General features: G+C 35.0%; 2 protein-coding genes and 1 pseudogene across 3 annotated transcripts; 2 read left to right on the top strand and 1 right to left on the bottom strand.

Moving 5' to 3' along the window:
• The first annotated feature begins 869 nt into the window (after positions 1–869).
• LOC114277381 (mitochondrial import inner membrane translocase subunit TIM44-2) lies at positions 870–4,862 on the top strand. The gene is made up of 5 exons (XM_028219280.2): positions 870–1,026; positions 3,125–3,240; positions 3,615–3,698; positions 4,114–4,209; positions 4,318–4,862. The coding sequence occupies exons 1-5, from the start codon at positions 949–951 to the stop codon at positions 4,388–4,390; spliced, it is 447 nt and encodes a 148-aa protein (XP_028075081.2). The 5' UTR covers positions 870–948; the 3' UTR covers positions 4,391–4,862.
• Positions 4,863–7,291: 2,429 nt separating this feature from the next.
• Positions 7,292–17,249, top strand: LOC114277383 (mitochondrial import inner membrane translocase subunit TIM44-2-like; annotated as a pseudogene). Its single transcript, XR_014350655.1, has 14 exons — positions 7,292–7,724; positions 7,836–7,951; positions 12,326–12,409; positions 12,552–12,627; positions 13,430–13,474; positions 13,574–13,996; positions 14,099–14,167; positions 14,882–14,946; positions 15,048–15,116; positions 15,211–15,283; positions 15,426–15,530; positions 16,442–16,511; positions 16,602–16,664; positions 16,975–17,249. The product of XR_014350655.1 is annotated as a mitochondrial import inner membrane translocase subunit TIM44-2-like (transcript).
• Positions 17,250–17,550: 301 nt separating this feature from the next.
• On the bottom strand, positions 17,551–24,454 carry LOC114277382 (pre-mRNA-splicing factor SLU7). Its single transcript, XM_028219282.2, has 10 exons — positions 24,185–24,454; positions 22,940–23,103; positions 22,737–22,849; positions 21,006–21,419; positions 20,608–20,743; positions 20,194–20,493; positions 19,392–19,608; positions 19,035–19,138; positions 18,175–18,243; positions 17,551–17,817 (listed from the first exon to the last, which is right to left on the bottom strand). The coding sequence occupies exons 1-10, from the start codon at positions 24,198–24,200 to the stop codon at positions 17,740–17,742; spliced, it is 1,611 nt and encodes a 536-aa protein (XP_028075083.1). The 5' UTR covers positions 24,201–24,454; the 3' UTR covers positions 17,551–17,739.

The raw sequence follows: 24,454 nt of genomic DNA, 5'->3' as shown, positions 1-24,454 counted from the left end.
TTTGGTTATCTCGTGTTATAGTCATCAATCAATAATCTTCCTTGATTTTTGCTCCACTCAATCATATCTCATCTTTATAGGAATTACTTGCAAATTTTGCACTTTGACTTGGTATTGATCTCCCGATTTTAGCGTATGGTTTCTAATTGATTTTAACAGATATATTTACTAGCTTTTATTTAGTCTTTTTAAGCTACATCATCATTTCTTCTATTTCACGTTACTAGTAAATTTGTCACGCCATGTCAACATATTTGTCGATAGGAATAATAATAATAAAAAAGGTATGATCTTAATCGACGTATCATAATCGAACTTAACCATAATCAATAAGTCATAATCGACAAAACTATAAAATGTGGTGTCAACCATTGGTATATCAATATTCCAAAGTTAAAAGTTAATGTTGTAAACAATTCTTTGTTTTTTTTGTTTTTTTTTGTTGAGATTTTGTACTCAAAATTCTTATTTTATTGTATTCAACAATTTTTAACCATGTAATAATGTGGTGGTAATATTTATATCCCTAAATTTTTAGGCACCATTGAGTAATTAAAAGTGAATTGTCATAGATGGAAACATGAATCCATTTATTGAAATTTTATTACAATTTTAAATTGTGGGTTCAATTTTTTTTCCTTGCAAGTGGTGAACAGAGACATTAAAGCCAGGCCCTTTTATATGGCCCGAATAGCCACCCAGAACAATCCATATACTTAATTTTCATGCCAAAAACTGGGCTTTTAGGCTTAAAACTCATCAAATGTTAATATGGGTAAGTCGGCTGTCGGGTCAGACCCGCCCAAATTTATAGCCGTAGAAGTTTCGTCTCTCGCGAGTCACACAAATCCTCCATCATCATCGGTTCTTTCGACTGCAAGCAAGCAATTGAAAGTTTCTTGAGAAAAAAGATACTGACAAATTTTCTCGAGAAACAAACGAGTTCTAATGGCTAGCAGAAAGCTGGTCCGAGACTTATTCCTTCCCAATCGCTCCTTTTGTATTCAGATGTTAACATCTCAACAGGTTGATTCCTCCACAAACTCTCACAATCCCCATTTTCATTCATGCTTTCTTGCATAAATACTTGCGTTGTATTTGATTAGGAGATTTGAGAAAAGATTTAAAAAAAAAAAGAAAAAAAATAAGTAAAATATGAATAAAATATAATTATATTTCACTTAATTTCACACATCTTTTACTTTTTAAATCCCTACCAAATTCTCCAGCCAAATACAGTATTATTAGTGTAAATCTTCCTTGTACACACGCACACAATCACTCTCAAACATATATATATATATAGTAGGGTTTGAGTTTGTGATTTTATTTTCAAATATGAATATATATATTTTTTAATCAGTTCTTATAAACTATCATTATTTCAACTGAATGAGGAATAAATTAAAATTTAATACTAAATTAATATAAAAATATATATATATAGTATTCAACCTCAACTAATTGATTTTTTTTTTTTGTGAAAAGCAATTCAATCAACTACTTAAGTGGAAGTTCTTTTAGATTCCTGAGGTCTTCAATGATGTACTCTAATTAGTAAATTTGTGATTAATCTCCTTTTGAATGTACACTAGCAACAGAGAATCCATCCTCCATTTGTTGCGAGGCCTAATTTTGATAATATTTATATGTGAAAATGATCATTCTTGTTTTTTTCTTGAACTTGGCCTAATTTTGACCATATTTATAACCGAAAATGATTGCTTTGGTTTTTGTTCTTGAAAACTAGAGCATGAAGTTAGTATTTTTTATTTTTTTTATTCACCCAAAAAAAGCTAGTATTTTTTTTTTTGTTTTTTTGTTTTTTACATTATAGCTTCGTTTGGTGTTAATATAGTCAACTTTTTTGTGTTTGAGACTTTTTTAGCTTCGTTTGATTTGAACTTTTCAGTTATTTTTTTTATTTTTGTAAAAAAAAAAGTGTAATGATTATGGGTTGAAAAATATTAGGCATCATGAAAAATTCTTCATGAAAATGATCATGAACAAATCTCTATCTTTGTATTATACTTCAGCAATGCTAGGTATCATGAAAAACTTTTTATAAAAATAATCATGAAAGTTTTGTGACCTTTGGATTACACTTAGAATAAAGCACCACACACTAATCAAGGCAATCCAAGATTCATAAATCTTTCATGATCATTTTCATGAAAAAAATTTCATGATCCCTAACTTTGCTCATTATACTTTGTAATTTATTATATATCTAATCTAAGGGTCAAAAATCTTTCATGATCATTTTCATAAAATATTTTTCATAATACCTAACATTGTTGTTATGGGTTTAATGTGATATTTTGTCTTATACCTCGTTTGAGAACATGCTTTTTTAGTAACTTTTTTATTTTTTGGTTAAAATATGATGTAAAAAAAATTAGTATACTTGGGATGATTTTTTGATTTTTTATGAAAAGACGTGCAAAAAGTAGAGAGAAAAGTAAATCTTTAATTTTTTGGTATAAGTTATTGATTTTTTTGAGTTTTTTAGTGACTTCTTAACTTTTTAACTAAAATCACCGCTTATCAAACGAGGCCTTATTAACTTATTTAGCATATTTTGTTATTTTGTCCTTTTTTTTATCCCTAAAATGATAGTCAAACCAGGGCCATATGTGCCTTCTAGTTATTTTATTTATTTATAAAAAAGGGGTCAGCAATCTCAACTTTTGTGTTGCAGAGTTCTACAAACAAAAAATCTATAATATTGATTTTTTTAATCTAGAATGATATGCTAGATTTGGGTCCCTGTCATTTTAAAAATGGAAGTTCATCAATTTTATTAATATTTTCAAGAAAATATTTGTCATATCATGCTATGCTAATTTTCCATTTGCATACCATTTCTCTTTTTGTTATCCTGTTATCAATATGGAAGCCAGGGAAAAAATGGTTTTACCTGTGGCAAGAGTAGAACACTTTTTAATGAATTCAGTGTTTGGCCAATTAGACTAACCCTAATTGGTTGATTACAAACAAAATGCTTATACAATGCCAATAATATCAAGTGGGCTCCTAAAAAAATTATATAAACTGAATGTCTGTGGATGCTATTGTTATATATATATGGTTTGAGTTTGTGATTGTATTTATTTTTGTCTAGGTTCCAAGTTCAGGCATGGGGCTAAAATTCCTTCCTGCAAATGGGTATTGGGTTAATCGTCGTCAATTCAATGTCTTTAATTTGTTCTTCAAAAAAGATGAAGGCGGAGCTAACAGGTGCACTGATAGTCTGATAGTTCTCCAAAATTTCTACTTTTGTTTTCAACTGTGTTACTGCTAATAAACTTTAAGATGAAAATATATATGAAGTTGTCATTTTCCTCCCTTTTCTTCCCCCTGAAGATGCTCTTTCATGAAACTATATTCAGTTCCAGCTCTCTTTTTAAATTTGTTTGAATTTTGTGGGATGATTAAAATGCATGTATGTGGTTTTTTTTTTTTTTTTTTTGAATTTCAAGATGGTGCATTTTACTTGAAATTCTATGTCAAATTCTGGCCGGGCCGTTCAATTATCTTGGGTTGGGGGGAACCCAAACATAACCTAATTGTTGTTTGGGATGTTATCCATCTTTCATTTCACTTGCTTGCAGGTATAAGGAATTACTTCGGTCAGTCAAGGAACTTGAGGTGAAAGTAGATAAGTTAAAAGGACTGACAGATGCTCTGGATTATCAGTAATTTTCTAACCAATTCGCTCTCATATACCATCATTTCTTGAAATGACAAACATCCAAGTTTTCAACATCATTTGCATGGTAGCCGCCATTTTTTCTTAATGGTTCCATTCAAGATGGTGCATTTTGCTTGGAAGGATACTGATTTGTAAATAAAAATACGGAACAAAACATGTCAAAAGCATTTTCAAAATTATGAGAATGATGATTGGGTTTTGATTGGAAATGAAAGGATCACAAAAAGCCACATCATTCTGTATAGGGGTTTCGTATATTCTGTTCGAATATCATTACTCTTCTTAAAATTCTATGTCAAATGCTGGCCGAGCCATTCAATTGTCTGAGGGCCACCCAAACATGCCCTAATTGTTGTCTGGGATGCTAACTACTCATCTTTCAATTCACTTACTTGCAGAAATTTGGATTTCCAACAGTCAATCATTGAACAACTGAAGGAGAAAGCAGTGGAGACAGAACCAATAATAGAACTTTTAGGAGATATGAAAGAAAGGTAAATTTTTAACAAATTCGCTAGATATTTTTTTTGTAATTAAAAAAAAAATATATATATATATATATATATATATCAAGGTCCTGAGTGGTGAACTGGCGAATGCAGAACCAAGCAGATACTTGAGCAGTTGGACAAACTGAAGGCCGAGGATGCTGAAGCTATGGCAAAGAAGGTCTGATCCAAATTTCTCCATATTGATGCTGCTCTCGCTGTGACTTTTTACAGTTTTGAACTTATGGATTAGATCGAATTCTTTTTAACAAATTAAGATAACTCGTGCTTTAATTTTGTGCCCTGTCATGGTTCTAATTCTCCACCCATATGGGAATTTATGGTGTTTCTATAGAAGGCTATAGTTTATATATCTCGAGCCTGAAAATTATGCCTCCATGCTTTGATTTGTTAGTTTGTGACTGATTTTGCATTAGAAAAAACGTAGGCTTGAGTCTGCCTTGCATTTGTACCAGCATATAACTTTTTTTTGACTTTGTTGATATGTTATATTTGTGGTTTGGTAAGTAGAAAGTTAGTCGTTCAAGTTAGCCCAGTGATCAGAAAGAAGAACCTTGTACTTTGCTAACAAGTTTGACTCTGCCCTCTTTCAATGTACCAAAGAAAAGAGGTAAGATTATTCTGAGTTTGGCTTGATATATAAGTTTGGGAAGATCCAAAAAGCCAAAAAGTCAAAAAGTTACTCAAAAAGTTAAAAAGTTAACACTATTCACCAAAAGTCAACAATTACGGCTGCACAACTCCCAATTCAAATTTTTCCCTACAAATCAATTTTTACAATTTTTTATTACACATTTTTCAATAAAAAGTCAAAAAGTTAACCCAAACATCCATATTTTCAACCTCAATTTTTTAGTCCAAAAAGACAAAAAGTGTACTTTTTTAGTCTTCCCAAACTTGGCCTAATATGCAATCTAAAGATTGTATGAAAAATCAAGCTACTCTAATTTGACTTGTGATCAATCAATTAAATTTTGTTATCAAACCATTGAGATCTGCAGCTTGGTAGCTGAATTAGGAAAATTGGATTTCATCCTTTTTTCAAAGATGTTTCAAAGTTTAACCATTACACCACCTTAGCAACTTACAAATATTAGGTAAATAATTATTATTTAATATATTTTTTCATTTTTTTTTTCCAGCACCAAGAGTAATTAAAATATAAACATATACTCTCTAAAGGCACTTTTGCATATCTTGATACTTATGTTTTTTATTTATGTAGAATTTTTAGTATATTTATGAAGTAATTATGATGTTATTGTTTGATTTTAGTTGACCTTACAACTAAATCAGGTTTTTTATTTTTTATTTTTTTCCTTCTTCAGATTGCTCAATGATTCGAGCTATTAGATATATAATGGTAAAAATATAAGACCAGTGGAAGATTATTTTAATTTATTTTTTTGAAACAAAAAACCAATTGAGCCAAATACACAGGGCTATCAAATACGAAGAAAAAAGAAAACATGTGGCTGCCTAACATTTATACCAGCATATGCTCTATTTACCATCCTCAGTCTAGTTCCCCTAACAATTCTTAAAACCCTAGAAACTTCTCTTAGAAATCCTAACTGCTCTTTCTCTATTTTCTAAGGGGGAGAGGGTGGTACTTTTAACTTTAATCTCCCCTCAGTTTCTTCTCCTACGATTTCTATCACCATGCCAGCCAACCGCTCTTCTTGTCTCCATTATTGGCTTGCTACCAAGAAAGCTTTAAGATCTAGTATCATATCTAATTTATGACCAGGATCTGATACTGTTAGATGCGTCATTATACGCTAGGTAACCATCTTAGATTCAGAATATTTTATTTTGTAACGTAGAGACGGGAATTAAGGTACCAAAGTTACCGGTTGCGGTGATGAATAGATCGTGAAGGTAATTGGTATTGTTTTTTTGGTGGTGATCATTTTGTTTTATTTTTTGTGTTGCAATAATATCTCTCTATATAAAGGTTTCCTCATTTCATGAAAGTTTTCTCCTCCCCGTGTGGAAGTTTGTTTTTTCTCCCAATGTGGTGACTCGTATTCTTCCTACGTGGATATTCTATTTATCCTTTTGGAATCTATTTTATACTTTGATATATTTTATTAAATATCAGATGTGTAATATATTAAGTCTTCTACTTCTTCAACTAAAAAAATTATTTGTGCCAGCATCGCCTAACATGTGCAACGAGTGTAGAGTTTGAATATATTGAAACACAAAATACTACACTCGGGAAATATTTGTCATGTAAACTGAATTTGCATAAAAAACATTTTTCTTTTTATTTCTGATGTTTAGTTGATATATACTTGAAAAAAAATCTTCTATTGTATACTGAAAAGTAACCATTTCACATTTGGAAAGATATATCTCAAAGACTCGAACTGGAAGTGAATTTCTTAAAAGTCGACCTACGAATTGTTTAATGATAAGTCATTTTGGATAATGTAAAAATATTTTACGTTTTTTTTTCATCAACCAAATAATAAAAAATAGGGACAATCATAGAAAAAACCCTAGGGTTTAAAGCTTGTAATAAAATAAATTCTAAATTTTTAATTTTGTCAATTTAAATTTCAATATTTTAATTTGCTTTCAATTTGAACCATTCACATATTTTTATTAAGTAAAATCGACAGAAAAAGACTATTTTAGTTATTAAAATTAATGTAAGTATACATAAAATATCTAAAATAGTATTTTATTGAGTTTAATTATCAAAATACTATTTTTTCGTTGATTTCACTTCACAAAAATAGACAAATCGTTTAAATTGAAAATAAATCAAAAATTGGGATTTAAATTGATAAAATTAAAAATTCATAATTTAATTTGTTAAAAAGGTCAAATCCTGGAATTTTTTATTTTTATTTTTGTAATTTCCCTAAAAAATATGTAAAATACTTTTAAAGAAAATAACGTCAAAACAGACCTAACTTAAAATTTCAACCCCATTTAAAATTCAAATAATTACTTTGTTCTACATATATATATATATATATATCAAAGTAATCAGAGTAAGGTATGGAATTTTTAATCATTAATCTACTTTTTGAAATTCAAATCAATGAGGCCTCACTACTTAGATATACTTCAAATGCAATATCAACAAATAAAATTGCAGACAAATATTGAATTTTTTAGTGATGAATAGGGAGGCTTAAGCCCGAACCCTTGTTATGGGCCAAATAACATACCATAGCAATCCATATATTTGTTGGGCTCAATTTTTAGCCCAAAGACTCTCCGCCTTTCCATATATACCTATATGGGCTAGGCGGCCCAACTTTGTAGCCTTAGCAAGCAGTTTCCTTTCCTCTCTCGCAAGTCACAAACAAAGAAAAGAACACCATCTCCAATCGCAAAAGAAAGTTTCTTTCAGAAACAAAAAAAGAAATATTAGAAATTTTCTCGAAAACAAGCAGGTTCTAATGGCGATCAGAAAGCTGGTCCGAGACTTTTTCATCTCCAATCGCTCCTTTTATCGTCAGCTATTAACATTTCAACAGGTAGGTTGGTTCCTTCCTTCACAAGCTATCTCACAATCCCCATTCTCCATCATGCTTTCTTGTTTAAACACCAAGAAAATCTTTGGGTTTTTTTTGTGTGTGTGTGTATAGGTTTCGGGTTCAAGTACGAGACAAAGATTGCTTCCGGCAAATGGGTATTTGGGTAGTCATCGTCAATTCAGTGTCTTTAATGACTTCTCCAAACAAGTTAAAGGCGAAGCTACCAGGTGTGTACTCACTGATTTTTTTTTTTTTTTTTTAATATTTAAATAATCAACCTCGAGCTATTTCAACAGCTGTGAAACCTGGAAAGGACATTTTTTGGGGGTAGCATTGGATGTGTAAGAATTTATGTAATTTATGTATGTATTATTGATTGATGTAGATATATTACAATTGATTGTATATTTTGATTTGTATGTTACAAGCTATTATATAGGAGAGGTGTGAGGTAAGTGAGTGGTGGTAGTGGAGGTGGTGGGTGGTAGTGGAGATGGTAAGTGTGTTAGGTTTAGTGGGGTGGATGTAGTGGGTTAGGTTAGTGGGTTAGGTTTAGTGTACATTAACAGCCCCCCTCAAACTCAAGGAGGATAGGAACTAACCAACTTGAGTTTGAAGAGAGTAACAAAACAGGAAAGTAAACTGATAAATAAAACAGGATAGGAGACACGGTATGGTCGTGTCAGACCGTTGTAGCAGACAGTTTACGGGGTCATGTCGGACCGTTGTAGCAGACACTGTGTGGTCGTGTCAGAGCGATGTAGAAGACAGTTTATGGGGTCATGTCGGACCATTGTAGCAGGACAGTTTACGTGGTCGTGTCGGACCGTTGTAGCAGACAGTTTACGGGGTCATGTCGGACCGTTGTAGCAGACAGTTTACGTGGTCGTGTCGGACCGTTGTAGCAGACAGTTTACGGGGTCATGTCGGACCGTTGTAGCAGACACTGTGTGGTCGTGTCAGACCGATGTAGAAGACAGTTTATGGGGTCATGTCGGACCGTTGTAGCAGACAGTTTACGGGGTCATGTCGGACCGTTGTAGCAGACACTGTGTGGTCGTGTCAGACCGATGTAGAAGACAGTTTATGGGGTCATGTCGGACCGTTGTAGCAGGACAGTTTACGTGGTCGTGTCGGACCGTTGTAGCAGACAGTTTACGGGGTCATGTTGGACCGTTGTAGCAGACACTGTGTGGTCGTGTCAGACCGATGTAGAAGACAGTTTATGGGGTCATGTCGGACCGTTGTAGAAGCTGACCGGAATCAATGTCGGGACAGTTTATGGGGTCATGTCGGACCGTTGTAGAATGTTGTGGTGATGTACCAAGGGGGCGACTTAGGGAGTGCGCCATGAGTGACTTATACATGATACTGTGTATAACCCCCCCTCAAACTCAAATAGGTGTGAAGATAGAAACCTATTTGAGGTTGAAACAAAGGGATTGATAAAGCTGGCTGGTGTAGAAGACACTGTATGAGTGTGTATATAGGCTGCCCAAAAGATATACATGGATGTAGATATCGAGCCCTCAAAAGTCGTGCCCTCAAAAGGTGTGCCCGCACCCTCAAAAGGCGTGTCATCAAAAGGCGTGCCCGAATGCATCAAAAGGCGTGCCATGAAAAGGCGTGCCAGTTTGTCGGCGAGAAGAGGCGCGCGATGCGCGTGGCTGCCTCGGCTATTTAACCAAGACGGAGCTGAGGCCGAGGCAGAGGCTGAGACAAGAAACTGAGAGAAACCTCTGAAGAAGTCTGCGTTGTGCTGAGAGAGAGAGGCTGTAACACTGTTGTGCTGAGAGAGAGAGTCTGTAACACTCTGTTGCGAGAGAAAATGGCTTCGTCGTCCCGTGGTCTACTTACTCTCTTTCCCGACCTCAACGAGTCCACAAGAGAGATAGCAGGTGCGGTGTCCCGTGAACCTCAACCAAACACCACTGGGTTTGCTCCGTTGAACTTTCCGATGCAGTCGGTGGAGCAAAAAATGGCTGTGCAGTCGGATGTGGAGGCCAATCAGTATACTCTGAAGGCATGTGTGGAAAGCATGACGGCGGTCACAAACTTGTCGAACCGGCTGCAGAGTAGGACAAATGAGGTGCAGCATTTAAACTCCCAGCTGGCGCTGCTCCAACGCATGTATAAGGATGCGCGAGCAGAGATAAGCGTGCTAAGGGCAGAAAACAAGGAGCTGAAGCGGAAGGCCACCGTGATGTTCCGATTTGGAGGGCCGCCATATGCTGCAGTGGAGGAGCAGGGAGTGAACGTGCTCGGTGGACTAGGAAGCACGGAGGCAACACCGTCAAGGGCCGGCCACGACGGAGGCAAAAAGAAGAGACCTGCGGCTGAGTAGAGGAGAAAAATCCCACTGTGGGTGTGGTTGTTTTGTTTGTTTGTTTTTTGTTTTTTTTTTTTTTTTTTGATGTAAAAATGGTGAACGGGAGGAGCCCCGACATGAATAAAAGAAGTGTGTGTGCAGATCTTCCTGCTTCTTCTGCTTCTTTTTTTTTTTTTTTTTTTTTTTTTTTTGTGGAGAACGGTGATCAGGGTGGATCCTTAATATAAATAAAACAAAGTTGTTGTGCAAATCTGTATTTTTTTTTTTTTTTTTTTTTTATTTGTATTTTTTTTTTTGAGTTGTTTATTTAGTTATTTTTTTTTTGTTGGTTTGGTGTGTTGGTGTGTGGAAAATAAGAATAATAAAAATAAAGAAAAGGAAGTGTGGGAAGCCAGTGGAAGGAATAATAAAAAAATGGATGAATGGGGGAATAAAGGAAGGCAAATGAGGGAGATGATTAAAGTGGTTCTGGGGGAGAGAAAAAGGAACCAGAGAGAGAGGAAGTGGGGTGATTAAAAAAATAAAAAAAAAACAATTTTGCATCAGAAAGTGCATGTGTGTGTCTGTCAATCCCGTGGGTGAGAGAGAGATTGGTTGAGGGGTGGGTTTGAAAAATTTTACCAAGGGTGCACGTGACCTTGTAATGCGGCTCCAGAAGATGGATGGTGACAATTACCCTGAAACTCTTCACCAAATGTTTATCATCAATGCTGGTCCTGGTTTTAGACTGCTGTGGAGTACTGTAAAGACTTTTCTAGATTCCAAAACAACTTCCAAGATTCACGTTCTGTGCTGATCAAGGAGGTTGCCTTCTTTCTGATAAAGGTCCTTGGAAAAATCCAGAAATCTTGAAGATGGTCCTTAGAGGCGAAGCACGGCGGTGATGGTTGGTGGTACAGGAGGGAAGGCAGCATCGCTGGAGGAGCGACGTGATGAGGACTGTGTACAGTGGCGGAGCGACGCGAAGAAGAGCGAGAGATGGCATGGGGTTGTCGTCCATTGTGGAGGACAAACATTAGGTCGAGGATTGCGACGGATGTGTGTGGGCCTACGGTGGTCAGATCTTCTTAGATCTAGCGGAGCCACCAACAGATGAGTATAAAGAGTTGAGGCGTCATCGGAAACGAGAGAGAGAGATGAGGAAGCAAGACGACAGTGGCGGAATCGCAGGGAACCTGACGGCGCTGATCTAACATCTCCGTCGTCGGAACGAGACGACGTCGTCAATTCGGATCTGAGCATCGGAGCAGAACTCATCAATTGAAGTTTTGAAATTTTGAGAGAGAGAGAGAGCAGCGGAGTGAAGGTATGGGTAGAGGTCCGGCGGGCGGCCAAGGCGAGGCTGCCGCCCGCCGGTGAAGCAGAATTATTAGCTTCTCAACCTTGCTCTGATACCATGTAAGAATTTATGTAATTTATGTATGTATTATTGATTGATGTAGATATATTACAATTGATTGTATATTTTGATTTGTATGTTACAAGCTATTATATAGGAGAGGTGTGAGGTAAGTGAGTGGTGGTAGTGGAGGTGGTGGGTGGTAGTGGAGATGGTAAGTGTGTTAGGTTTAGTGGGGTGGATGTAGTGGGTTAGGTTAGTGGGTTAGGTTTAGTGTACATTAACAGGATGAATAATTTCCTGGCTGATTGCTTTGGATGGTTCTTTGCGAAGCTTGATTGAGCTCATTTCTTTTGCTCTAGTTCAATCAATGCTATCGTTTCACTTATTTATTATTTACAATTGTTTGTTTGTTGGCCTTATTTTCTTATTAATGTCTTATTACTAATAAACTTTAAAAAATGAAATGATTTATTGAGTTATCCTTTTCCTTCTCTTTCTTCTCCCTCAAGATGCTCTTTCATGATACTATGTTCAGTTCCAACTCTCTCTCTCTCTCTCTATTTATTTTTTATTCTTTTATTTTTTTTTGGATTGTGCTTTCTTGATCTGGGTTTCTTCAGTTTTATTCTTGTGCATTCGCTGTGGTATTTTACTCATAAAATGTGACCAATAGGAAAAATAGGATACTGCATTATATTCTGTCATGTGAAGATTTTTGGGTTCCTTGAAATGACAAAAATCTGAATTTTCAAAATCATTTGCATTGTAGCTGTCATTTTCCTTTCATGGTTCCATTCAAGATGGTGGATTTTACTTGAAATTCTATGTTAAATGCTGGTCGGGCCATTCAATCAACTTATTATGGGCACCCGAACATGCCCTAATTGTTTGGGATGTTATGTGCTCACCTTTCAATTCACTTGCTTGCAGAAATCAGGAATTCCGACGGTCAGTTAAGGAACTGAAGGAGAAAGCAGAGGAACTAAAAGGGGTGACAGAAGATCTGAAAGTCAGGTAATTTTCTAACCCATTTTGGTCACAATTTTTTTTTTTTTTTGGTTATATAATATTTTAGATTTTTTTAGCTGAGACATATATGTCAAGGCTGGGCAGACACTTCTAACGAAGGCCCTGAGTGGTGAACTGGCGAATGCAGAACCAAGCAGACAACTGAGCAGTTGTACAAGCAGGAGGATAGTGTGTGGACGGAGGCTGAAGCTATGGCAAAGAAGGTCTGATCCAAATTTCTCCATATTGATGATGTACTCCCTGTGACTTTCCAGTTTGAACTCATGGATTAGATTGAATTCATCTGGGCAAATTATTGGAAACTTTAATCTTTTGCCTTGTCATGGTTCTACTACTTACCCCCCCCCCCCCCCCCCCCCCCCCCCCATATATGTTACTTAATGTTGGATTTTTCCTGGTGTCTTTGTAGAAGTGTAAAGTTTATATCTCAAGCCTGAAAAATTGGCCTCGATGCTTTGCTTTGTTAGCTTGTGACTGATGTTGCATGCATTCATTTCATGCCTGCATGAATGCCTTTCTTTTTTTTAATTTAAAATTTAATTTTAATTCTAAATTTAAAAAAAAAAAAAAAAAACATAATAAGAAAAAACATTGTGTTCATGTACTTGCATTGTTAGTCAATTTTTTCTTATGTCATTTGAACATTTTTCTTGTATGATTACTCAATACACTCCATTTTAGATCTTAATTGATAGGACGGGAATATAGCTCAGTATTCAAATATGATACCAAAATATATCCTTTTAGTTGATAGGACGGGGATCTTAATTGCTAACTGTTGCTTGTTTTAGTTGCTTCTAGTATTCAAGTAAGATTCCAAAATATATCATTAGTATTTATTTCCCTAGTGGGTGATATATTTTATTAAATTGTGCTGCTCATTTGGTAAGATGTGGTGGCACAAAAGGTGCTTACTATTCAGCATGTCTGCAAGCTCTGTATCTGATCACGCCTCTAGTTCATATTGAATATATCACGGTTCATCTGTAATTTTGTTATTTGCAGGTTTCTGCCAACCTGAAGGAGAAAATTTCTGCTGCCACAGAGGAGGTGAAATTGGTTTTATAAATTGTGTGCATAACCACTGAGTACTACCACAATCCGCAAATGATGAAATACTAGAAACGTTTAATTTGTTATGTGATTCAGGTCAAAGAGACATTGGAGGTTGGGAAGCAAGAATACTCTGAATTTTCAGCTAAAGATGGCACGGATGTGAAAAATGGTAGCAAGGCCACTTCTGGAGAGGAAAATCAGCAGAAACCGGGGTCTAGTGATACTGCAAATACATTATTTGGCAAGTTTAAGTCTAGTGTTTCTTCTGTTTCTCCTAAGGTTTCTGTGGCCTTCCAAAAATTGAAGGAAGCGAAGCCCATTGACCTGGCGAAGAAGGGGTATGACATTGTAAAGGATGAGTTGAGTAGTAATCCAAATAAGAGAAAGCGGATTGAATATGGAGCTTCTTCATCAACTTCCTCATCAACAGTAGAAAGAAGTACAAGCACAGATGTTGCTGTTGTACCTTCAAAGCAGTCAAAATGGAGTAAGAAGTGGGAAGCATTCAAAGAGAAGGTAAATTATTAGTCTTACAAACTCTATATGGATATATTTGAATTTTTTTTTTAATTTTTAATTTCCTTTTTTTTAAGACCATAATGTTTTTCTTTCCTCCAGATGCAGGGTCATCCTATTTTCAAGCGCACGAGTGGGTTAAGTGAACCTGTGGTGGTAAAGAGTCAGGAGGTACAAGATAATATGTTTTTAAAAAAAAAAATCAGTTCTACTTCTATTGCCTAATTATTCTGTCATTTGGTCAAGTTTTTTCATCCAGACCGGCATACTCTATAATGCAGGGCTCTGAGCATTAAGTTTTAGTCTTAATACGCTTATCTTTGAGAATGGATGAATAGGATCAGACCTCAGGTGTTGTTTATATCATGTTGAATGCCTTTAGATGATAAACGTGGCTGAAATATGTTGAATACGCTAAAGAGTCCAATTACATGAATTGTTTAGAATTATTTTGTAGATATATCTCATCTTATGTTTTAAATTTTTAATTGAATAAGAGGAATGTGGTTGAGCTGTATTGAACTTAATAATTGAATGATGCAGTCGATGGAGTTTGTTTATTGCAAAAAAAAACAAAAAACAGGTCCATAAAAGGCTGGAATTATTTTAGGAAAATATTACAATACTTATAGTTTTCAAGGGCTCCAATCTGTCTGATGGCTATTGTACTTGACCCTGATTTTGAGAGGCATTATGTGCAATCTTTTATTCATTTTTGGGAATATTTTAACCTTTCAAAGTTGATGTTTTCTCTGTAGGTAACATTTAATTGTGCAACTACGATAAGTTTACCTTTTTATGGTTCTTATGATTGAAAATACATACAATTTAACAATTTTCCGTATTGAAATTTGTTGCAATTGCTGTCTGCGTGGAAATTTGCAGTTTGCAGAAGACATCCGGGACAGATGGGATACTACTGATAATCCGGTTGTTCATAAAATTCAGGAGTATGCTTCTCAAGTTTTATCCATCCTTCTGTTCTGCATATGATTTATTTATAAAAGATTGACACTCTTGAGTAATTATTTGACCAACCTCTCTTTGACAGTCTTAGCGAAACTGTCTTTGGAGAAACATCTACTGCACTATCATTTAAGGAAATACATCGCCGCGATCCGTATGCTGATCATATACTGGTTTCTGTTTTAGAATGTTTCGTCTCTTTTCAACAAACTATATTAACTACTTGACGTGAAATTTGCACGCTTCAGGTCTTTCTCTCTGCCAGAATTTGTGGCTGAGGTTGAGGAAGTAATCAAACCGGTTCTTAATGCTTACTTCAAGGTTAGTTATTAGTAAGATGGCCATGAAGATTTCTTATATTCTTTTAATGTTTTTAGTTGCCATGTTAGAAATAGGGAGGGATGACCATTTGTTAATGGAGTTTCTGAAATCTATCTGATAAGAGATGTTTCACGGACTACAGGGAGATGCTGAAGTTCTGAAGAAATATTGTAGAAACGAAGTGATTGAACGGTGTAAAGCAGAACACGAGGCTTTTGAAAGCCAGGGTATCTTCTTTGACAACAAGGTGAGAGAGAACTGAGTTATTAATTTATGTTTTGGTGCTACAAAGGTTCAGTTGTTCTTGCCATGTATGTTGATAAGTTGGAGAGAATTTCACATTCTTTCAAGCATGTGAAATGAAGTTACAAGGGAAAAAAAAAAAAAGCTCAAAAGCAACAAAAAAAAGAAAGTTGGGTGCTAGAGGTTGAGAGGAATAAAAACATTAATCACACATAGAGCACTGGTAATATTTGACTATTTACTTTTGTTGTTTAAATGATATGGTGAAGTAGTTGATATTGGAATGGAAGAAATAATAGGAAATATTCCTTAAATAGCAATGCGCCAATTTTATGTTAATTGATGTGTTACATAAATCTGGGTATGCTCAAATATGTTATAGGAACTTAAGAGTCCGTTTGGATGGATGCGGATTTCAAATCAAGGGATTTGTGGTTGAATTTTATAAGAATATTGAAGAGTAAGTTATTAGAGGTGGATAGAACAATAAGTCTATAGGAGAAGACATGTCGAGAAAGAAGCTTTATACTCTAGTAGGATCCTTGTAGCTAGAAGGAGAATCTTTATACTGATTTCAATTAACTACTTTTCTGTAGTTAGGTTAATTTGTTTGGTTGTTTTGGTCATATTCATTTTCCACTTTATACATATTAGCAGGTGTTGATATGACTTGTCGGTTAGATATATGTTGTAAAAAATTGTTTCTGACAATCTTCTTTTTGAGCAAGTACTCTCTCTCTCTTCTTCTTCTTTTTTTTTTTTTTTTTTTTTTTTTTTTTTTTCTTCTTCTTCTCATGCACTTGGATTAACATATTTGAGAGAAATCGTAAAGATGATTAGTTATAGGGTAAGCACCAACTCAAAATATCAATTTGTGAAGTTTGATTACTTATTCATATCTTCTTATTGAAGCAGATTCTACACATATCTGATGTGGAAGTAAGAGAAACCAAAATGATGGGGGACACCCATCATCATTGTGGTGGTAGGCACCTTATTGGCAAAACTAATTAACAGTTTTTTTCGGGGGGAATTAAAGTCTGATATTGATGGCCCCTGTTTCTTATTGTCACAGTTCCAAACACAGCAGGTCTATTGTGTGCGTGATAGAAATGGTTCAGTAACAGAAGGGGGCAAGGTAAAAATGACAAATCTTCACTTTCTTGCAGTTTGAAATTATGGTATGGTGGTAGTTACTATTTTCATTTATCATTCATGTTAAATTTACTGCCGCCAATTTTTACTTATTTAATTTTTGGGTCTGAAAAATAGCACAGCTTAATTACAGGTCTGAATTCCTTAAACCTTATTGAGTAGCAGGAGTTAACATTTTTTTGTTTTACTGATCAAAGCAGTCATCTTGGCCAATACTTATTTAATGTTTTACCCTCAGTTTCCGAAGCAAAGTGATTTTGATGTCAGTTTTGTGATACTTATTGCTTAATCAGGATACAATCCACACTGTATACTACGCATGGGCTATGCAACAATTTGATGTAGAAGAACTAGGCGAAGGTGCTCTCTTCCCAATATGGAGGCAGAGAGAATTGCAACAACTTGGCGTCAAGGCCCTTATTTAATTTTGTGTATTTGTCTTCTAATTGATGGATGTAATGCAAGCATTCTCTGGGTTTTTCTCATTGCCATGGAAAATATTTACATATCATTTTTTTTTTCCCAAATCAAACGAAGTTGGGTATTACACTGAATTTTGATTTTTTTTTTATATAGAATTATATAGGTATTATATAAAATTTTTGAGAGTTTTTCATAAATTGATACCATTAGCATTGTTGAAACAAATAGATTTATCAACAAAAAAAAAAAAGAAAAAGAAAAAAAGCTGTTTAAAAAAATAAATAATTCAATACTTATCATACTTTTATTAATTTAAAAAGAAACATCAGCAATTATCTATTAAACAGTTACAGCTAAGACACCAATGCATGGATGTAAGCATTTCAGTGTGATCTTTCTCCTTCACTCCCCACGGGAACACACACAAGCAAGCGCACACAATAAAATGGAAAAAGGAACAATTAAAGAAAATATAAGATGTTTTACATGCATAAGAAAGTATGGTAGAGAATTGAAGCCAAACAATCACACGCAACCAAGGAACAACCATCCAGCTTCCTGTACAAATAAACAGCAAAAGAAGTTCTGCAGGTCCACAAAGGATTTAATTGGCAATATTATTCATTTGTCTAAATTTAGTGAAGAAAGTCTTTCATTGGATCATCATGATGGGTTCTCTTCATCCTGTATGCCTCCATGTCCTCCGCAGTAACCTGCAAAATAGCGATATATATTGGTGAGTGATACTGCAAGAAAAACAATCCATTTTGTCCGAATCAATGAGTGAGCCTGTTTGGTGCCTGTGCTTTCATTTTCTGGAGGGGAAAAAAAAAAAAATTACAGATGTTTGCAAAAACTATTTTAGGGTTTATTTTATTTTATTTTTAAAACCAAAAAACAACCCACTATTTAGGAAACACCAAAAAGTTATTTTTGCACAAAAATGAAAACAATATGAAATGATGGGCATTTTCAAACTTTTCATTTACTTTCTTATATCATGTAAAATTATTATAATAGTGCTTATTTAAAATAGGATGTAATGTAACAATACTATAAAATAAGCATACCTCGTCATTCCATTTCACATTGTATTTCCGCTTTCTTTCATCTTTCTCTTCTCTCTTTCTTGCATCCTCCTGTCCAGACCAAATATTACAAAAGTTTCAACACATCAGTGGCTAGAAGTACATTTATGTATATAAAAACACTCAAAACTGTTACTACAATTCTGATTAGAAATACATCTCAGAAGCTTATACATATCCTGCGTCAAAATATATATAATGAAAACTCAATTAAGGTTGCGTTTGGTAGAGTTTTGTAATTATGATTTGAGAGTATGAGTTGTATTTTGAGTTTGTGAGGTTTGAAATTATGATTTAAGTGTGAAAAATTTGTTTGATAAAGAGTTTTGAAAATAGTTTTAAAAAGAGTTTTGAATTGAGTGGGGAATCGTTGATGTCACATTTGATATTCGATACAAAAATTTACAACTCATAACCAAACATACAACTCAAAATTATTTTAAAACACATAAATTTTTTTAAAAAAATTAGAAAATATGTTTTTCAAATATATAAAAATTAACATAACAATTGCAAAAAAAAAAAAATCACTGTTCCGGTCAACCGGCCGGACGACCGGTTAGGCCAAATTTCGAAAAAAAAAATTGAAAATCGCGCTCTGTTTGACAAAGTTTTCTGCCAAGTTGTGAAAAATTAATTCCACGACTCTATCCAAACACCGCACGCGAACTCAAGCATGGAAAACGATTTTGAGAATCGTTCCAAACAGAGCCTAAGTTTCTTATATTGTCTAGATGGAAAAAATTCGGCAATGCTTTCCCAATGTTCAAGTAGTTGAGAAAAATCAGAAACCCAAATAGTTAGAAGGCAAGAATACATAAAAAACCAGACAGAAATTTTACCTTCTTTAGTGCTTCACCTAGTAATTTCTGGTCCAGAACAAGATCATCAGGAATCTCAGTTCCCCAAGTGGCAAGATTCTTCTCCTCAGTTGGTGCAGGCATCTCTATTTTCACAATCAAAATGCATCAGACTAGAGAAAAATGCTAATAGAATTAAAGTAAAAGGAACTACATAGTGGACAATCTTCTTGCTCGTGAAATATATAGATCAGAGACCATCAACTTTCAGCAGAAGACATTTGCAACTTCAAAAGATAATACAACAGATAAATGTGTGCGCGCTAGCGTGCATGCAAACAGAGAGAGAGAGAGAGAGAGAGAGAGAGAGAGAGAGAGAAGGGGGGGGGGGGAACTAGCCTTCTGTAGCCTCTTTACGAGCAATATTAGCCTTCATTAGGTCTGCTGCAGCTTCAGCTGCTTCAATACCAGCAGCACCAGTACAATAGCTGTTCCGAATAAACTGTTTACAACACTTGTAACCCCACTGATGATCCTTCCACCATGAACCCCAAACGCTTGTATGGTTGTTGATGTAAACATCTTCTTCATACTTGCTTTTGGGAAGGGCTTGCTCCTGAAAATAGTGTAAATCAAAGCATGTTAACTACGCTAGTAATTCTACAAATCAAAAGAACAACATATGGGGGGGTTCATGGTCGAAGTCACGTGGTTGTGTGATGTTACTTCCAATTGTTTCAATATGTTTCAGAGATAAGCAAGCTTATCAGTCCATCAAAGCTATATAGGAGGAGATAGCGTATGGAGTCAATTATTTACGTTAACTGCAACTCGACATACACGTTTCTTTAAAACAAGTTCGCTTTTTAATTTCATGATTTATTGGTGGTTTTCAATCATGTATTTGTTCTGTTATTCATAATGCAAATATGCCAATGCAAAACCATAGTTTTTTTTCTTTTTTTAAAAGATTTTATAATGGATAATAAGACTCAATCCATGTACCCACAAGACCACAAAAATTTTCACATGCAAAATGATTAGGTAAACACTAAATGCACTCCCCCCAAAAAACCAAGTGGGTAATTTGGAGGCCCCAATAGCATGCTCCAATAATTTATGACATCCCTACAAAAAAAAGTTATTGAAAACTATCAAGTTCGGATAAAAACAACTAGCATAGATTGTTATTCAAATTTACCTGGCCTTTAATAATCCTACCGGCGCGATCATATTCCACTTCTCTCTCACTTTGTCCAAGTAAAAGCTCTCTTGGAAGTTGTTCTTCAGAAGCTGCATTCCCATATTTCTCCATAATGGTCTCCTTCACTTGAGATTTCAATTTCTCCTTATTGACCTTATAATTCTTGTAAAGCAATTCAGCTTGGGACGGAGCAGCTTGCATGTGAACATCGTGCCCCTTCTCAAATGCTTCCCAAGCATGGATGTTGAGCTGCTTGAACTCCAAAGCTTGACCACTAATTCTGTTTTGATTATCTCCCTATTAATGAAAAGAAACAAACAATTATGTATGTGATCAGTACATAAAACAACACCATGCAATTGAGCGACAAACCCATTGATACAAATGTTTTACACTTTTGAGTATACTCACAACATAAAATTTCTCGTTTGGATCCATATCTGGAAGAGGATCCTCTCGCATGGAACGGGTTTTGGGATCATAATGGGCAGAGTTTACATCAAGATTAAGAAGGTATTTTGCGGTGTCCTCCCGAATACGCAGGTTCCTGACAGGAAAAAGAAAAAAAAAAAAAATTTGGTAAGTGAAATGATATCCAACAAAAAATTGAGAAAACTATTTCCACATCACAAAACCAACAAGCATGCATACAGGGTATACCTGTCACCTGTTCAACAATGGAACCCCTCAACCCCAAAAACAAAACAAAAAGCAAAAAACTAGGCTGTATGACAGTTTTTAATAAATGGCAGGAACAAGAAAACAATAAAAGGAGGAAGAAAAAAATAAAGACAAGAAAGAACAATCACCTGACAGTTCCTGTACTCCCACCACCTGTTGTTCGCACACGCTTCTCAACCTTTGCAAAGTCCATCTGTTTGCTCTCATCAACCTTGGCTTCATCTACCTTCAGAGCATCTTCATTGTCTTCATCATCACTAACCTCATCCTCTCCATTTTGGTTACCATTTTTCTCTTCTAATTTCTTAAGTTGTTGCTCCTTCAAGTATTTCTTTCTAGCTTCATCCCTCGCTTCATATCTCTCAATGACATAGGCATAGCTAGCTGCATCATAGCCATTCCAACGGTCCCGTTTGCCATCATAATCCAACTCAAAGGTCTCTATTTTCTCGTCTGGCGCAATGTTTTTGTCTGTCCACTTTGCTCCCACTTTCCGTGGCCTGTCCATGCATGACTTTGAGTCATGTGTCATGGCTCCACAGCTGCAGCAGAGCGTAACAAGAGCTCATATCAATTCAACTGTAGTTCCCCACATTCATATTAAAAAATACACATAACAAATATGTGGTATAGCTTTCCCAAAATTATAGTCAAAGTAAGTTATTGATAGCTGGAAAAAAAAAAAAAAAATGCACAACGTAGAGTTCAAGCATTCAAATTTGCCATCTCCAGCAATGATATGTCATAAATTCAAAAAGATTATGATGAGCTAATTAAATGGTATTGAAAATAAAGAGAAGAGCTCTCTTGAAGATCTCCCCCAAAGGTACCAACTATGTGACGATGGAATTAACTAAACTATACAAGACCTAATGAGCATTAACAACAAGCTATGTCTCGTGTAATGAATAACTCTCCTGCTAGCAAGGGCATCTCCAGACAATCGTCCCTATAGTGTGCAAAGCACATGCTATAATGAAGTTAATTCCTCAACACAAGATATCAAAAGAATAATTAAATAAATCCAATTATGTACAGTAAGTAGGGCTGCAAATGAACCGAGCTGTTCATGAACAAGCTCGGCTCGACTCATTAAGGGCTTGGCTCGGCTCGGCTCGTTAGTAAACGAGCTAAGCTTGAGCTCGCATAAGCTCGGCTTGTTTATCTTTATTTAAATTGTATAATAAATATATTATTTATATATTAAATAATATATAAATATATATAAATACATTATTTATATATTAAAAATATATAAATATATATATAAATAATAATATAAATACATTTTTTATATATTAAATAATATAAATAATATTTTTTATTTAAATATTTATATTTAAATAATATAAATAATATTAAAAAAATTTATCGAGCCGAGCCGAGCTCGAGCCCAGTTCCTTATCGAGCCGAGCTCGAGCTCGATAAGTAAACGAGCCGAGCTCGAGCTCGAGCTCAGCAAAGCTCGGCTCGGCTCGGCTCGGCTCGTTTGCAGCCCTAACAGTAAGCAATCTAACAATCATCATAAAATTGGCACGTTAAAATTTTTAATATATTAAACAAAATGATATACTAAGACTTAACCACAACCAACCCCAGCCACACTATCCCCATCCCACCAATACCCCTTCTTCCCTCCCCAAGGCAGAGTTCTCATCCATAAGGCAGGGTAGAACCTTCATAGTTTAAACCTTGGTACTGAAACAAGCGGATTACATGAAACTCTTCTACAACTAAAATCTATATTGATTACATCTTCATGTCAATGACTAGCTATTGCGAAAATTAATGAAAAGAATAGAGAACACATGCATGCACCATACATAGAAAGACAAAGAAAGAAAGCAACTTTCACTTACTTTTCACAAGCGCCCTTCCTAAACTTTTCAGCCTGATAAATTTTTGCACCTCTGTCATACCATGATTTGGTATAATTTGGATCTGACTTCCATTTCCTTTGATGTTTTAAACTCTAACAAGTAGAAAGATAACAAAAGTTTTCAATCTCCAGCCTTCGCAAAACAGTAAATGTAACAAAACAAGATTACTTAAGAAAACATACCGGTCTCTCTGCATTAAGATACCAAGGTGCAGATGACATATACTGAGGAATATGAGGGTTAATTTCTTTCCCATCCTCATCAACCTCAGCTGGAGCAAGACCTGCTTTACGTGCTTCTTCCAATTCCAGCTGCTTTCTATGGTCCTCCCTAGATTTGAATGCCACTGCAAGTATCACAATGCCAAATCAAGAATCATACAGTGAATCGAAATCCTAAGTTTGGAAATCGTGAATTGAATCGAATCGAATCAAATCGAGAATTGTTAAGATTCAATACAAACTACAGAGAATGATGCCAAACAATCGTATATATGAAAAATAATGAAATATATTAATTTTGATATACATTATAAAATAGTTCATATATAAGCACATGATTAGATTGCCTAATTGGGAAGACATTGCCTTCATAGTAAAATATGTAGGTCCAAATCCCACAAACTGGACCCAGGAGGAATCCTATATAGAGTCTCCTATATAGAGTATAATAAAAAGAAGAATGAAATAAAATTCTTTATTTTAAAACCTAAAACACTTTATAAGTGTGTACACTTATAGTTCAGAAAAGTTTAGAAGCAATAGTTGTGGAACCATTGCCAGGCAGGTACTAAGTTTGCAAAATTTGGAAAGCCCAGTTCAACGAGATATCTTGAAGATGCACATGTCAATGTCAATATTTACAAAAGAAGAAACAAATAGTGGAAAACCTGTATTTCAGAAAGAGAAATAAAAAAATAAATAAACAAACAAAAGAACCAAGTTTTTCATACATTGAGAATCAGTAATTGTACTGAAAAGACTCAAAAAATGTGTGTGCTTAAACTACCGAAGACTTGAGTGGTTTGTTTCCAATAAAATCCCATGCCATTAATTCCAATTAACAAGACATTTCCTCCCAACAGTGGTGTAGGGAACAACTAGACCACCACGATTTGATCCCAAAACAAACAATAAAAGATTAATTGAAATTCAAAAACCTAAGGCCACGTTTAAATTAGCAGAAAGAGCTGACTTTTGAGAAACTAGTCAGATCACGGTTTAGTCAAAACAAATACCCAAAAACATAGATAATCATGAGAAGGAACCCAAAAAAACTGCAGAATTGAACAATTCCAATAGATTAAATGATGAAATCGAAAATTCATGTAATCATAAATACCAAAGAAATCAATCAATTTGAAAGGCAAGAATCGACTTATATGTATATATCAAAAGGAAAAAAAGAAAAAGTTGGAGAAAACGTACCTGAAGCAGTCGCCATGGTTTACCTTGAAGTTGCGAAACCCTAGATAGAGGGAAAGGCGAGTAATTTGGGCAGTCACAGAGGGAAGAGAAACCCTAGAGAGAGAAAGACGAACACAGAGAGAGAGAGAGAGAGAGAGAGAGATGGGGTTGTAAGGATGAGTTTTTGTAACGGATAACAGAGAACAATAAAATATATGTGGGCCGTGTCCGGATCGAATAATTAAAGTCCGATCCAAATCACAGGCCTTATGGCGGTGCCATAGTCTGTTT

Source organism: Camellia sinensis, chromosome 14, assembly GCF_055761805.1.
Source record: "Camellia sinensis isolate YWXY chromosome 14, ASM5576180v1, whole genome shotgun sequence".
NCBI lineage: Eukaryota > Viridiplantae > Streptophyta > Magnoliopsida > Ericales > Theaceae > Camellia > Camellia sinensis.
This window is presented reverse-complemented; position numbering and strand designations above follow the sequence as displayed.